General features: G+C 36.8%; 1 protein-coding gene across 1 annotated transcript in view; it reads left to right on the top strand.

The window, feature by feature from the left end:
- MIGA1 (mitoguardin 1) overlaps window positions 1-13,799 on the top strand; it is an 89,267-nt gene extending 75,468 nt beyond the window's left edge. The window contains exons 11-17 of the mRNA XM_028102595.2: window positions 378-464; window positions 1,772-1,870; window positions 4,022-4,156; window positions 5,543-5,596; window positions 7,594-7,710; window positions 10,475-10,739; window positions 12,317-13,799. Of these exons, the coding sequence (XP_027958396.1) occupies window positions 378-464; window positions 1,772-1,870; window positions 4,022-4,156; window positions 5,543-5,596; window positions 7,594-7,710; window positions 10,475-10,693 (711 nt within the window). The 3' untranslated portion in view covers window positions 10,694-10,739; window positions 12,317-13,799. The remainder of the gene's footprint in view (window positions 1-377; window positions 465-1,771; window positions 1,871-4,021; window positions 4,157-5,542; window positions 5,597-7,593; window positions 7,711-10,474; window positions 10,740-12,316) is intronic.
- The last annotated feature ends 1,544 nt before the right edge of the window (window positions 13,800-15,343 follow it).

Here is a 15,343-nt window from a genome sequence, read left to right as displayed (position 1 = left end):
GATTGTTTTGTATTTGAATCACTTGGAAAATCATTGATTTCCTAAAATGAAATAAGATCACTTAACAAAAAAGTTATCTTTATTTTTCTACATTTTAGGGACTATATAACATTTATTTTGGATTTTCTAATATTAAATTGAACAGAATTTAATTCATATTTACTTCCCTTTAATCTTTTATGATTATAGGTTTCAAGAGCTCTTTTTAAAACCTTAGTAAATTACAACTTTTCTCTGTGGTCTACCTGCGGACATAGGGCCACACGCAATGCATTGACTGTATTAGGGTCGTTTATGTGTAGATGTGCTATAGAGTCAGATGTCCATTCAGATTAATTATAGGTTTCTTTTTTCTTTGGGGTTGGATATTTTTTCAGGTAATACTTTCAGAAACAGCCAACAGGATATTCCTTGCTGAGAGTGGAAGGAAAATTTTATCAGCATTAATTGTGAAAGCACGAAAGGTAAACTTGTTTTGTTGGCAAGTTTTTTACTGTTGATTGCTGGAGATTACCATACATTACAATACATTGAATTTTTAATAGAAGAAAAAGTTTTTGTAGATCATTGCAAAGGTTCACATATTAAAAATAAATTACCTAGGGGCGCCTGGGTGGCTCAGTTGTTAAGCGCCTGCCTTCGGCTCAGGTCATGATCCCAGGGTCCTGCGATCGAGCCCCACATCAGGCTCCCCGCTCAGCAGGAAGCCTGCTTCTCCCTCCCCCACTCCCCCTGCTTGTGTTCCCTCTCTCGCTGTGTCTCTCTCTGTCAAATAAATAAATAAATCTTTAAAAAAAAATTACCTAAAGAGCATTGACTTCTACTTGGGTTGATTTAGTTTCTATGTATGAAGTCAACACTATTTTGATCAAGTTGTTGCTCATATGTTATTCCCAGCTTGCTGTAAAGTCTGTGAATGTTGTATGGGGATTATCATTAGATCTGATCCTGTAACCACCACTATTATTTCCTAATACCTCTTCACTTACCTCCCTCAAATCCTGCTCAGTGAGGTTCCAGGAAATAGTGTAGATCTCAGAAATCTGGAAATACAAATTGAGCTGCCTCTTACTCTTATTCATGGGACTGAATGGGGCAGAGCAATCATAAGAACTTCATTAAGACTGTAAAGAACAACTTCCCTTTATGTAAGGTCTGTCCAGATGTTGAGAAAAAAATCAAGTAAAACAGGCCTTCCTTGAGCCATTTGAACACCTGGTTTTCTGACCCAATCCTTTTGAACCTCAATTACCTCATTTGTATAATAGAATTATATTTATGATACACTATGTCAGAGGGTTCTTATGATCATTAATTAAATGATAAGTGGGAAAGCAAAATTTTTTTAAAGTGCAAAATAAATGTAAGGTGATATTAACTACTTGTAATTCCCGGTGCAAATCTTACGTTGCTTTCTTGACCTTCCCATGACAGATTAAACCCAGTGATTTCACCTAGAGTTCCTCCAAGAGGAATAGAACTGCATCAAAAGCATCACAAAGTATCTGCTGTAACCAAGTTTTCATCTGAAGGACTGACCTAGATAGGCAAACATATTTGATTAGTAAGCAGTTTGCTTACATTTTACTAATGTTGAAACAACAAAATATTAAACCAAGTGAATATGACATACCTTGAAAATGTATTTTAATTCAGTTACTTAATAGAATAAAGATCTAACAAACATACTTGAAAAGTAACTCATTTACTTTGTAGGCTTGGGTCTTGTTATAAAGTTGAGTTTAGGATTAAAGTGTGTTTTCTTCTGCAGAATCCAAAGAAGTTTGAAGATGTTTTTGATGAAATGATCTATTTTTTAGAGCAAACTGATCACTGGGATAGTACTGAAATGGAACTTGCTGCTAGAGGAGTAAGTTTCAATTTTTTGTATATTCATTCCCCTTAATTATGTACATATAATATTTAGATAATCTGAGGCCACTGTTTCCTTGTCCTTGTTAAATGACAGTAAAACCAATTATGCAGTAGTGGTTATCACAGTCATAAACAATAACAACACAGTCTTTATACTTTTGGGTAAAACAGTTGTTTAAGCCCTTCCTTCCTTCATTCCTTCCTCCCTCCCTCCCTCCCTCCTTCCCTCCTTTCATCAGCAAGAAGGCCCCAGGAGGGTGAGTGGTGGCCTGGGCAGGGATGGTTTTGAGTGGGACAGCAGACAGCTTAGAGGGAGGAGTGGGGGATTGGCTACACAGGATTAAACAAATAATCAAATATATTGAGAATAATGGGAGCCAGGTTTTGCACTCTCAGGGAAGGAAGATATAAAAAGCTAAGATTGGAGTAGGAGCTGTCCCTGTGAATTTGTAGTTTACTGTGTGTGTGTGTGTGTGTGTGTGTGTGTAAAGATGTGGAAATAAATATAAAGGTTTGCATATTTAGAAGCATATGAATACTTCCTAGTTCTGTTCACTAAGAGTCTGGGAGCAGCAACACCTCAAAAAAAATTACTCCTAGCACACAGAGGTTGGCTTCTAAGTACCACTGTTCACTAAAAGGAACCTAGGACTCCTTGGAAAAATGGCTGATTTCAGCACTGGGATAGGAGAAATACATAATGAGGCTGGAACATTTTGTTGTAACAGAAGCTTAAAGAATGAATTTACAAGGGCTGAAAGGCTTTCTAGGCAGAGAAAATAGTCGGTACAAAGACAGAGAGACATAATCTTTCTTTTTTTGGTGTTCCCTCACTTGGTGGAGGGATTGGTATCCATTCAGTTGTGCAGGCCAGAAACCTGGGACTCATCCTTTACACCTCCTAGTCCTTGCCTACCATATCGTATTTATGTCTGAGTTTTGTCAGTCTTTTTAGTTTCTTCATCTTCTCTCTAATCCTGCCAGCATCGCTGAGCCTGAGTAACTACTCTTTCTCCCTGGACTGCCTCAGAGTCTTTGCATTGCCAGATTCCCTGGCTACTCAATCCTCTACGCAGTCACCCTCTCTCCTCTCCATTCCAATCTCTACACTGCTGCCAAACAGTCTTTAAAAAATGCAAATCTGATCATCCATCTCCCCTCTACCACTGCCCCTCCAAAATACTGGATAAAATCCAAAATTATGCACGTGGACCTAGCCCTTCCTCCTTGTCTCCAGCCACTTGCCCCTGTGCCCTTTGCTATAGAGGCTACAGTGCACTTTCGATCGTTTTCTTCAACTCAACACCACTGTGTTCCTTCTTACCTGAAACACTTTAACAGGTATTTCCTGTACCTGGGATGCCTCACTCCCTAAAGAAAGCCCTCTCTGGGGTGCCTGAGTGGCTCATTCATTAAACGTCTGCCTTCGGCTCAGGTCATGATCCCAGGGTCCTGGGATCAAGCCCCGCATCGGGCTCCCTGCTGCTCCCTCTCCCACTCCCCCTGCTTGTGTTCCTCTCTCGCTGTGTCTCTCTGTCAAATAAATAAATAAAATCTTTAAAAAAAAAGAAAGCCCTCTCTGACATCTAGTCTAGATTAGAATCTCCATCATAAGCTCTCATATTCCCATGTCCTTTTTCCTTTACTGGGTTTATCACAGTTTATAATTGTGCATTTGTGGCATTATTTGTTGCTATCTGTTTTCCCACTAAATTCTAAGCATCTTATTTGGTTGCCATGGAAGTCTGAGCACCTGGTACAGCATGTAAGACAGCATGATATGCATGACTGAATGAAGGAGCAAGAGGCTCATGATGTGGTGGGGAAGATAAGCAGATATCCCAGGAGCTATAGAACAAAGCAGATGGAGCATGGTGGATACCATAAGCAAAGCATAGACAAAGGACTCCTAGAATGCAGTGAAGGAGAGATTAAGGGATCTAGGAAGGAATGGCTGTTACGTGAATTACAGTTTCTGGTGGTGAGTTGTTTTCATATTTGTCTCTCTTCTTCCCCTTTTTTCGTCAGGGATATAATCTGAGTCAACTATAAACACCCTGCTGTTATAAAGCATGAAGCCCTGGTTCAGACTTTATTTCAGCCCTACGTAACAATAATTTGTGTTTTAACTCATAATTTAATGCAGGTGAAAAATCTAAATTTTTATGATGTTGTTCTGGATTTTATATTAATGGATTCCTTTGAAGATTTAGAAAACCCACCCACATCCATACAGAATGTAGTAAATAACCGCTGGCTAAACTCCTCCTTCAAAGAAACTGTAAGTGGTGGTTTACCTTTTTCTCAACCATTTAAATTTGATGAGAAATGGTCAGAGCTGGGAAGATCAATAAGATTTACTTATATATCTGCCTATACAATGACTAGTGTGGAAACGGCTCAGTCTTTGATACTGGGATCAGATGTGTATGATACACAACATCTTCAGATGAAATTCCCTTTGGCTCTTCTGTCTGTTCCTGCGCCTACCTGGAGGACTAATGTTTCTTCAGGTCTCAAACTCAGGCTTCAGACCAGATCAGGCCTAACCAAAAATGTAACTGAACTGTCTCTGTGACTAACCTAAAATACAGCAGTTGTAAAAAGACAGTATGTATTTTTTTAGAGGAAGATATGGAGATTTATATTCCCAAATACTATCAAAAATTAGGGGAGGAAGGGGCGCCTCACTGACTCAGTCGGTAGACAGTGCAGCTCTTGATCTCAAGGTTGTGAGTTCAAGCCTCACGTTGAGTGCATTGAGTACTTAAAAATAAATTTTTTAAAAATTAAAAAAAAGGGAGTAAAAGAAATAGGCATATGTAAAAATAAAACAGGTTTAAACTCTATCCTATACTTTGAATGTTTTCAGTTTCTGGTTTTTTTTTGTACTCAGATCTCTATTTGACATTGTTTTTTTGTTGTGCTTTAAGTATGTACTTGGAAGGAAGTAGGTAAAATAGATATTCATGCTGCAATTAGAATGCCTTTAAAAAAATGTTCCAGCTGCCTATTTCACAATTATTTTGGAAATTTCTGATATTAAATTTTAAAGCATTTTTAATAAATCCACTTTTCACTCAAAATATGTTTTAACCATAAAAGTTACATGTTCTCCCATTTCTTAACTGATTTGGTAAAGTGACCTTGATCAAAGTTGGGCCATGCCAGATTTCCTTAAGATCCACTTGGGTATTTTAGGTTACCTAAATTAAGGTTGTATTTCTTAGTTCTTTATTGGAATAACCGTTAGCTCTACCCACAACTATTTCCAGCAGTACTGTTCTTGAAGAAAAAAAAAATACTGTGTTGTCTTCATTATTATGCATAAAACAGCCGTTGTATATGTGTATCTGTATACACATATTTTCACTCTTTTCCCATTGGAACAGAACTGGAGAACTGAGAGTTGAATTATAGGTAACCAAGTTTCTTGGTGCCAGAGCTCAGCCTTTTTCCTTCAGTGGCTTTGTATTTAATTTAAAATTTATAAAAACAAAATACCTTTTCATTATTTATTCACAAACAATAGAAGGAACCGGGACTGGTTAAAATGTTTTGAACACTTTAAACCCATAAACCTATGAATTTCTAATAAAAATCACTCCTAATGCAAAGTTTATATAGTCATAAATGTAAGTCTTGCTTTTTCTCTGTATATATTTAGGCTGTGGCTTCAAGTTGTTGGTCAGTGCTGAAACAGAAAAGGCAACAGATGAAGGTAAACTTCATTATGCCTTCAACTTCTTTTTTGGGTAATATGAGGCTCCTGTCAAAGAAACTGCAGAGTCAGTTCTCAAGTGGGGATGGCAGCTCATAGGGACTGTCCCTCGAGCTGGAAGAGTGACTTATTGATACTGGGTTGGCTTCCCCTGTTTTGAATTCCTTCTTCCTCTTCCTTAACATTCTGTATAGTTCTCAGTAGAGAAAATTGAGGCATGCATGGGATTTCTACTATGTGAGAGAGGGTTTAGGGTTAGAAATGGCTCTGATAGAATTTTTAAGATAATTCTGGGGACCATGTATGTGAATAATTCTTGTTTAAAATGATTCCAGAGGGCAACTCTCTCAGGTCCCCTCCCTCTTTGGGAGCTTTGTACTCTATCATTCAATAAACATTAAAAAAAAAAAAAAAGATTCCAGAGACCCTGTGTTTTAAACAAGCTTTCCAAATCAGGATTCTAAACTCTTAACATTTGGGAACCACTGGTTTGGGGCTAGGGAGCAGACTTGTAGACTTGGGCTTGATTCTTAAACTAGCTATTATGACCTCGGGCAAGTTCCTATCAGCTCACCTCCAGTTCTCCTATTTGCAGGTGAAATTGGTGCCTGCCTCATAGGCTTGGTGTAAGAATGAAATAAGATAATATCAACCAGCTTCATTTAAACATAAAATGAAAAGTAAATATAAAAATGAGCTTAATAAGTAGTAGTTTCCATAATAATCATGATAACATATATAACTGTATGTCTTCTTAGCATAAATCTTATACCTTAGACTAGTCTTCTGTCCATATCCACAGATTACCTATATATCTCACCTCTTGGGGAACTATTTTCTAGACCTGGAATGCTGTACTCTTTCCTCTGTATTTAAATATATCTTACCTCTTGTTGAGTTCAGCTCGTGTTATTACTTGGGGAAGCCTGTCTCTTCTGTCAGCTCATGCTCATGTTCTACCTGTCTGAACTTCTACTACAGTTAGAGTCTATGCGATTTAGAATTTTAATATATGCAGAACCTCTCAGACTAAATAATAACTTCAGTGCATCCTTCATAACTTTCTGGCCTTCACTGGTTAGCTCTGGGTGACTTAGGACAGGTTACTTAACTCCTCTGATGTATCACTTTCTACAATGTTAACATGACCTATTTTTCAGGAATGTTTTATTAGATTAAATAGAACCTAGCACATCATCTGGAATATAATGAGTACTCATTAAATGTAATTGCTGCTAGAGTATATATATTTTTTAAATGGAGGTTTAGAAGATGTTTTGGGGCCTATAAAATAGAAAATAACCCCTCCAGGAGACAGAATCTTAAGGCATAGTTATCCCCAGTTGATGCTGTATGACAAATCCCACAGGATTTTATTTAACAAGGGAAATTCAGAAAGTTATTAGTAAACTTAGAGAGGTTCCTGAATTAGAATTATATGTATTATTATTGCACAAGAAGAGGTAGTAATTACACAATTAAATGCTTCAATAATATCTGGTTCCTCAACTAAAAATTAGGGTTCTAACAAGCATATTTTTGTGCTTAGTCATTTAAAAATCATTTTGGTCTTTTTCAGGTAATTTAATTAAGTGATTGAATGGAACTGTTTAATAGCTGAAACCATAGTAATCTCATTCATCCTAAAAATTATACTGCTAAGGAACACCATAGCATTCTTGTTATTGCTTGGTTGTAACACTGGTATGATTACTTTTTTATGAAGTATTTTTATGAGGTGAAAATGCCTTAAGAAATAGTGTTCCTCAGCACATTTGAAACTGTTGGCTAGGATATGAAAATTATGTAAAACATTCTGTGACTCTAAAAGTTACTTATAAGCTTATTTACTTCCTTAGTAGGCCGGCTCATCGTTAACTCTTGGTCTATCCTCAAAAAGAGCTGATCATATGATGGATAGCAATTTAAGTTTCTCTGCTAGAGATAGCTAATTCAAGAAGGTAAAAATAACTCAATTCTCCTTTACTTCCCAACAGATCCCAGATGGATTTTTTGCCCATTTTTATGCCATTTGTGAGCAGATCAGCCCTGTCCTCGCCTGGGGCTTTTTGGGTCCTCGAAATTCTCTCTATGATTTATGTTGCTTCTTTAAGGTATGTTCAGTCATTGAATCGTCTCTTTTTTTTTTCTAAATTGAAAAGTGGATGAGGCTTTATTCTGTTTTGTTTTTGCTTTTGTAGGAAAAAGAATGTTAATGAGAGGTAGTTATAAAAGTCACCTAAATTCAGTGTTTAAACGCCAGTGGAACATTATTATATAGATCTGGTGCTTTATCCCAGAGTAGATTCAGCAAGTCCATTCACCTTATCAAATCCTTGTATAATGGATATGTGCTTTTGTGTGGTGTGATATGCAGTTTTGTGTGGGTGTTACCCTGTTACAATCAAGTTGCTACAGATAGTTGTTCTTCACCTCTGGACTCTTTTGAAATGTACAAAACAAATAATAATGTGTCTTTATTGCACATGTGGGCAATTTAGAAGTTCTGGTTTAAGGTAACATGAATGATAAAACCCCAGTTGTGAGAGCTAACATGGGAGTTTAAGGTCATATCCTATCATCAGCAGTTTGCCAAAACACAAGTTACAGCTTCTTGCAGAATTTTCTGCCTGGCACAGTGCCGAGAAAAGTCTCATTATTTCATAGTCTTGAATTTAGGCTGAGTTTCAAGGAGCAAATAAAAGTAAACATAATCAAGTATGAATTTGAAAGTTTTTGATGTTTGAAAGTTTGGATTTTCTTTTTTTTTAAAGATTTTATTTATTTATTTGACAGAGAGACACAGCGAGAGAGGGAACACAAGCAGGGGGAGTGGGAGAGGGAGAAGCAGGCTCTCCTCTGAGCAGGGAGCCCAATGAGGGGCTCGATCCCAGGACCCTGGGATCATGACCTGAGCCGAAGGCAGATGCCTAACCGACTGAGCCACCAGGCGCCCCTGAAAGCTTGGATTTTCACTGTTGTTCATTTAAAAACTTAAATTATTATGTTTATGTGCTGTTAATGTAACATTTATATAAATGTTTAGGAAATATTTATTTTACTATCATTCAAAACTGATCAATTTTTGACTCATGTTTTTTTGAACTCCCAAAATGTAAGGTATGTGTTTAGTGGGAAGAATTTGGACTGGGAATTAAGTTTGTCATTAATGAACAGCCTGACTCTGGGCAAATCATGCTCTGTCCTCCTTTTCTTCATCTATAAAATGATGGGGCTTGACAGGTTGATTGCTAATTCATCCAGGTACAGAGTCAAGCAAATCTATGACGTGTGCCTTCCTAGTACTTCTTAACTCTTGATTTCTGTGGGATAGAAATTAAGTATTTCTGTTTTTTGTTGTTTGGAATTACTTCCCCCCCCCCCATCATGGCATAACAGCCTGTGACTTAGTGGTGTACAACTTGCTTAAAATGAGTTTCAGAAAAAAAGAAGGGGATTTTGCCATTTTCAACAACAGGGTTGGACCTACAGGGTATTGTGCTAAGTGAAATAAGTCAGGCAGAGAAAGACAAATGCCATGATTTCACTCATATGTGGAAACCAGAAGACAAAGCAAATGAACAAAAAAACATATAGGATCATAAATAGCACAAAGTTGTGGTTGCCAGAGGAGAGGGGATTGGGAGGAGGGGCAAAATAGGTGAAGGGGAGTAAGAAATACAAACTTCCAGTTATAAAATAAATAAGTCACGAGGATGAAAAGTACAGCATAGGGAATATAGTCAATAATACTGTAAAAACCTAGTGTGGTGATGGGTGGTAAGTACACTTACTATGGTGAGCACTGAGTCATGTGTAGACTTGTTCAGGTGTTGTACACCTGAAACTAATAAAACACTGTATTTCAACTGTACCTTCAGTAAAAGAATGAGTTGCAGCATAAGTATTAACTTACTGAAATGAAATATCCTTCAGATCTTCCAGTGGTTTGAGACCTGAAATTTTTATTTTTCACGTATCTTAAGTTTTTTCTATACAGAAAAATATACACTTAAAACTTAAAAGTTAGGGCGCCTGGGTGGCTCAGTCGGTTAAGCGTCTGCCTTCAGCTCAGGTCATGATCCCAGGGTCCTGGGATCGAGCCCCACATCAGGCTCCCTGCTCGGTGGGGAGCCGCTTCTCCCTCTCCCTCAGCTCCTCCCCCTGCTTGTGCTCATGTGCTCACTCTCTCACAGAAATAAATAAATAAAACATTTTTTAAAAATTAAAATAAGAAAAACTTAAAAGTTACAGGGGTACCTGGGTGGCTCAGTCAGTTAAGTGTCCCACTCTTGGTTTTGGTTCAGGTCATGATCTCAGGGTCATAGGATCAAGCCCCGAGTGGGGCTCCACAGTCAGCACAGAGTCTGCTTGAGATTCTCTGCCTCTCCCTCTCCATCTGCCCCTTCCCTGCTCGTGCTTTCTCTCTAAAATTAAAAAAAAAAAAAAAAGACCAAAAAAATCTTAAAAGTTACAACTATTGGAAATAGTTTACTCTTCTGTCTTAGAGTAGTACCACTATTCAGAGGTAACATTGAAAGTGTCAGTTATTGAGAAAGAATTAATAATAGCCCCTTACATTTAGACAGTGCTTTAAGGTTTACAGGCATTTCCCACAGATTTTTTTTTCATCATCATGTCAGCCCTGAATAGTATAAAGGACAAGTGGTAGTATCCCGTATTTTACAGAAAAAGAAAATGAGACCTAGGAAAGGTTTAATCACTTGTTCAAGGTCCCTTTTCCAATGAGATATGAAACTAGTACTGGCATTCAGGCCTTCTGACTCCTAATTCAGTGCTCGTTACAATATTGGTAACTATTTAGATCAATGTAATTTTGGTCTGATAGTGCCAATTTGTTTTATGTTCATTTTCCAGAATCAAGTTCTTTTCTTTCTCAAAGACATTTTTGACTTCGAGAAGGTGCGCTATTCCAGTATAGAGACTTTGGCTGAAGACCTCATGCAGTTACTTACTCGCCGCACCGAACTGTTAATGGCCTATCTTGGAGCTGATGCACTGAGGCATACAAGTAGCTGTCTAAGTAGTCATGGTCATGTTATGTCCAGTGGCCTGTTGGAAGCCAAAGTACAATAAGTACCATAAAAACCATACAATTGGAGTGTGCTCTGAGATAGTTCAGGTAACTATTGATTTTGTACCATGTATTACGAGGAATTGGGGGGTATGGACTCAGGGAGGGAAAAGACAGCTGGTAGAGAATGAGTGATCGCACTGTATTTACACAGACGTTCTGTCAGTTGAATCCCTGTGTACTGTATCCAAAGTGGCGCTTTCTTGTCTTTAGGTAATAATTTAAGTCATGAAATGCTGTATATTTTATAGAAATATTGCTTGAATTGAAACCAGTACTTGGGAGTTAGTTGATTTGTCGTCCCAAAGCTGTCTGCAAAGTCCAGTATCCTTCTCAAAAGCTCTGTTTTTATACTTTGCACCTTGAAAATATACACTTTAGCCAAGACCTTCGTGGCCCCCTTATGTAAGAATATATTACTCCTAGTGTCAACAAATTTAACTTTGCCTGAAAATGTATTTTTCATTGTAAAGTTATTTATTATTCAATCAAGTTTAGGCAGTAGTGGTGTTAATATGTACTGCTTACATTACTGCTTGTGCATTTGCTCATGTTTGAATCAAAGAAATTGTAATGGCTGAGTATCATTATAAAACATTTAAATGAATTGACTCTGAGAAGTTTACATTAGATTTACTCAGTTTCCAAAATATATCATTGTTGGTCCTATAAGTTAGAATAACGAGACTGAAGAAATTTCTTTTATCTTTTTATAGATTAGAGCATTTTCCCTTGAATGATTATTGATTAAAAAGATAACATTTATTAACTATGAGAGGTAATTAAGATTTTTTGTGTGTAGTTTTGAAACTATTTCCCAATATCTGAAGGTATTAATCTGGATACAGTAAAATAATTTCTCCTTTCTCCTTCTGTAGAACTTATAGCACACTGGGAATTTGTCATATTATGCCCATATTTTAAAAATACTCACACTTTGAATCTTCATGAGGTTTTAAAGGTTTTTTTCCCCTGAATATAGAACAAAATATTTTTTAATGGCATGGAGGTATATTTCTTGTCCTTTATGATAAATAAATGAACAAATGAGTTGTTCATATGAGTAGGGTTCTTCAGAGTATATTAGATACATTCAGAGCTGTGTTAATTTCGTGTCTAAATCATATACCACTTATTTAAAGTGGCTCACTCAGCATATCAGCAGATTGGATTTATTGATTTTGCTCCTAAGGTGGGCTTTATTTATTTCAAGAAGGAGTTACCCAGAAAGATCTAAAATATTTTTTAAAAATGAATTTTTAGATTAAAGTGCCTAGTTTCTGACTAAGGAATAGAAAAGGAAAAGTGAGGGAGAAAAGCATAATCTTTTAAGGTTTTAAATTTACATTTGTGCCACATTTATGTAATATTAGTTACAAATTATGAGTTTCAGAATCTTCATGCTCTTTGCATGTACTGTGTCCCATAATGTGTGGGTTACAGCATTAAACAGTATGAAATATTGCTCTGATATTTAGCTCTGGATGTTTCTTACATATATTCTTAATTTAACAATTGGCTATTCACAATTCTTATTATTGATGGAGGAATAGCATTAGAAGTATCAAAGCTAAAAAATTCCATTATGTGTTGTTTAATTTTTAATTCATATCTTGTATTTTTAGCTTCTTGTTGAAGTACCATTGGCCTTGAATGATTCACACACGTGTGTATGCATGTACACATTCCCATCATTGTGTAGGCAAGACAGGTATTGTTTATATTAATTTTCTTGTGGGGGGGCTAACTGTTTTAAGCTGTGGTTTTATAAACAAAGCTGTAAGTAAACTTTTAATTACTTTTTTATTTGAGGACGATATTATTTGAAATCTATTTTGAAGAATTGCACTATTTAATAATGCTGCTACTACATAAGATAACTCTGAGGGATTTGTTTCATCAGATAAGATGAATGGCTTTCCAGAAGGTGTTTTTTTTTTCTCTTTTTTCACTTCACCTTAAAAAAAAGTTGCCCATATTCAAGAGGCTGGTTTGTCAAATTCAGTGTTTGAATTTGATTAGCTTCTGGTCAATTACATAGCTACTACTTCAGCAGAATGCTTTCTTTGTGGCCTTTGACAAAAGAGACAAGAGTGGGGCACCTGGGTGGCTCTGTCCGTTAAGCGTCTGCCTTTGGCCTAGGTCATGATCCCAGGGTCCTGGGATTGAGCCCCGCATTGGGCTCCCTGCTCTGCGGGAAGCCTGCTTCTCCCTCTCCCACTCCCCCTGCTTGCGTTCCCTCTCTCACTGTATCTCTCACTGTCAAATAATAAATAAAAATCTTTAAAAAAAAACAAAAAAACAAAAGAGACAAGAGTGACCAAATAGAATTTCAGGGTAATAAGAAAAGAAAAAAAAAAAAACCCTCTCTATTGTAAGGGAAGAAACTTGAACTTTTTAAAAGAAACATCTCTTAAAAATGGTTCTGACCACAGCAGAGTACTAAGGACAGAAGTACCAATTTCAGTTTGCCTTGAAATTGGGTTAAGCAACTAAAGCAGTGTTATAAATAATAAAAAATGATTAAACTAGTCTAGAGTTTTTTAGGAAAAAACCCTGTTAGACACTCACGCTGGTACTGTCAGAAAACCACCTTTGCCACCACCAGTCCTACTACCGACCATCTTCCTGTGTACGTGATAATCGGGGGGCCTTGAATTCATCCTGAGAAAATGGTTTTTCCTCTTGTTTTCTGGAAGAAAAAAGATCCGTGTTCAGGTGATTTATGTTTGGTAACTTTCTATTTTGGTTTCTCCACGTTTTTGTTCAACTAAAAAGCTAGTAATTCTTCATTTAAGGCTTACAGTATGTTTATTAAATGTCAAAATGAGATTTTTTTTTAAAAAAAGAAGCCAAGTTTTTCATACGGTTATAGTCAGCTCCAAAAAACTTTCTCTCATAAAATAGTACTGTTTATTTGCATCCATTTATTTTTATTCTATTGTTAAATTACCTGACTTTATAAAAAATATTTACATACTTTTTCTTGCCTTAAGATGTAACATTTTCACACCTGAAACTAATGTAACATTGTCAACTATACTTCAATTAAAAAAAAAGTCACATTTTCTGCTTAAATGATTACCTAAAGAGTGCTTACTTGCATCACAAAAGAATTTAGTTTATTATTCCTTTAAACCTATGAAATAGGAATGCCAAAGTAACATTTAATATACTTCTTCTCTGTGACCTTTCATAATCAGAAATTTTAAATTATGTTCATGACAATTTGCTTTTATTTTAATGTGAACACATATTAGGAAATTATTTGGAATATACATTTCAAAGTGATTATAAGAATTAGGCTGAATTCAAATCTTTTGTTTTATGCTTGGATTAATTACATTTAGAAGTTTCTCTGTGAGACTCAAGAATTTGTATAATCTGTGATTAGTGGAAATAGGGGCATTCTTTCTTTGTTCCTAATGATTCTATTATGTTATGTTTTGCTTAGTTTGGAACAACCATGTATTGTCCTTACTTGGCTGATATTAGTAAATGTGTCTATTTCCTAAATGTAGGGACTGTACTTAATAATTTACAGGTGAAACACTACAGTAGCAGAAAAAAAATAGCACTGGCTCTTTAGCTAAAATAAGCACTGTAACATGGATGTATTTCTCCTACTGCCAAATAAAACAGTGATGGTACATCTTCCTGATGTATTGACTATGTTATACAATGCTTATATATATATATATATATATATATATTTGCAAGATCACACTGGTCTCATCAGACCCTGTCATATGGGAGCTCTCGGTGTTCGTTAGACCACATACATGGGCACAGAAAATGCCGATGACCGCAGAACTGTTGGAATCAAGTGCCAAAGCACATGGTCTCCTCTGTGGATGAAGTGGGAGAAAAGATATTTCTGTGATGAGTGAAGCCAGAGTACTTGTGTTTTAATTAATAAAGTGTTTGGATTGGGAATGCCATCAAACACAATATACATTTATCTAATTGATGTTCGTGCACCCGTCCCTATTCAGACTTCCCATTTCCCCCCACTTCCTGGTCAGAGTCCACATACAAGGAGAGGGGCTGCTGCCGGGCCGGCCGTGGGGGCACCAGATGGCAAGGCGGCTTTCCCTGGATAGAAAAACAGTCCAAAGCACCCCAGTCTGTGGGCACTCTTCCCAGCGAGGAGACAGGGCTGGACATGGATGGGAGGCTGGAGCAGCACCTCAGCCTCCTCTTCTGTTTTCTTTGTCACCTACCATCCTCCGGGCTGTCCCATGCCATCCTCTTCGATCCCACTGCCCGAATGCCATGTTTTGTATATTTTAAACATCTCTGGGTTTCGGGGCACCTGGCTGGCTCAGTCGGAAGAGTATTGACTCATGATCTCGGGGTCATGAGTTTGAGCCCCACGTTGAGTGTAGAGATTACTTAAGTAAATAAATAAAGATAAGAACCTTAAACATCTCTGAATTTTTAGGTATGTTTAAAATACGTCTCTATAAGCGTCTCCGTGTCTTATTGTTATATTATTTGTAGGGCTTTGCTGGAAATCTCTATTAACTCATTTGGTTCATCCACTGTCTTCCTTACTGTTCTTATGCCACTTTTGACTTTTATTATATAGTATTTCTTTTCATACCCGGTATTCTGTGATACTTTACCCTGCCACCTCTTCTCCTTTGATC

The sequence above is a fragment of the Eumetopias jubatus genome, unplaced genomic scaffold (genome assembly GCF_037043125.1).
Source record: "Eumetopias jubatus isolate StellerSeaLion01/CBP00866 unplaced genomic scaffold, mEumJub1_p1.0 scaffold_4, whole genome shotgun sequence".
NCBI lineage: Eukaryota > Metazoa > Chordata > Mammalia > Carnivora > Otariidae > Eumetopias > Eumetopias jubatus.
This window is presented reverse-complemented; position numbering and strand designations above follow the sequence as displayed.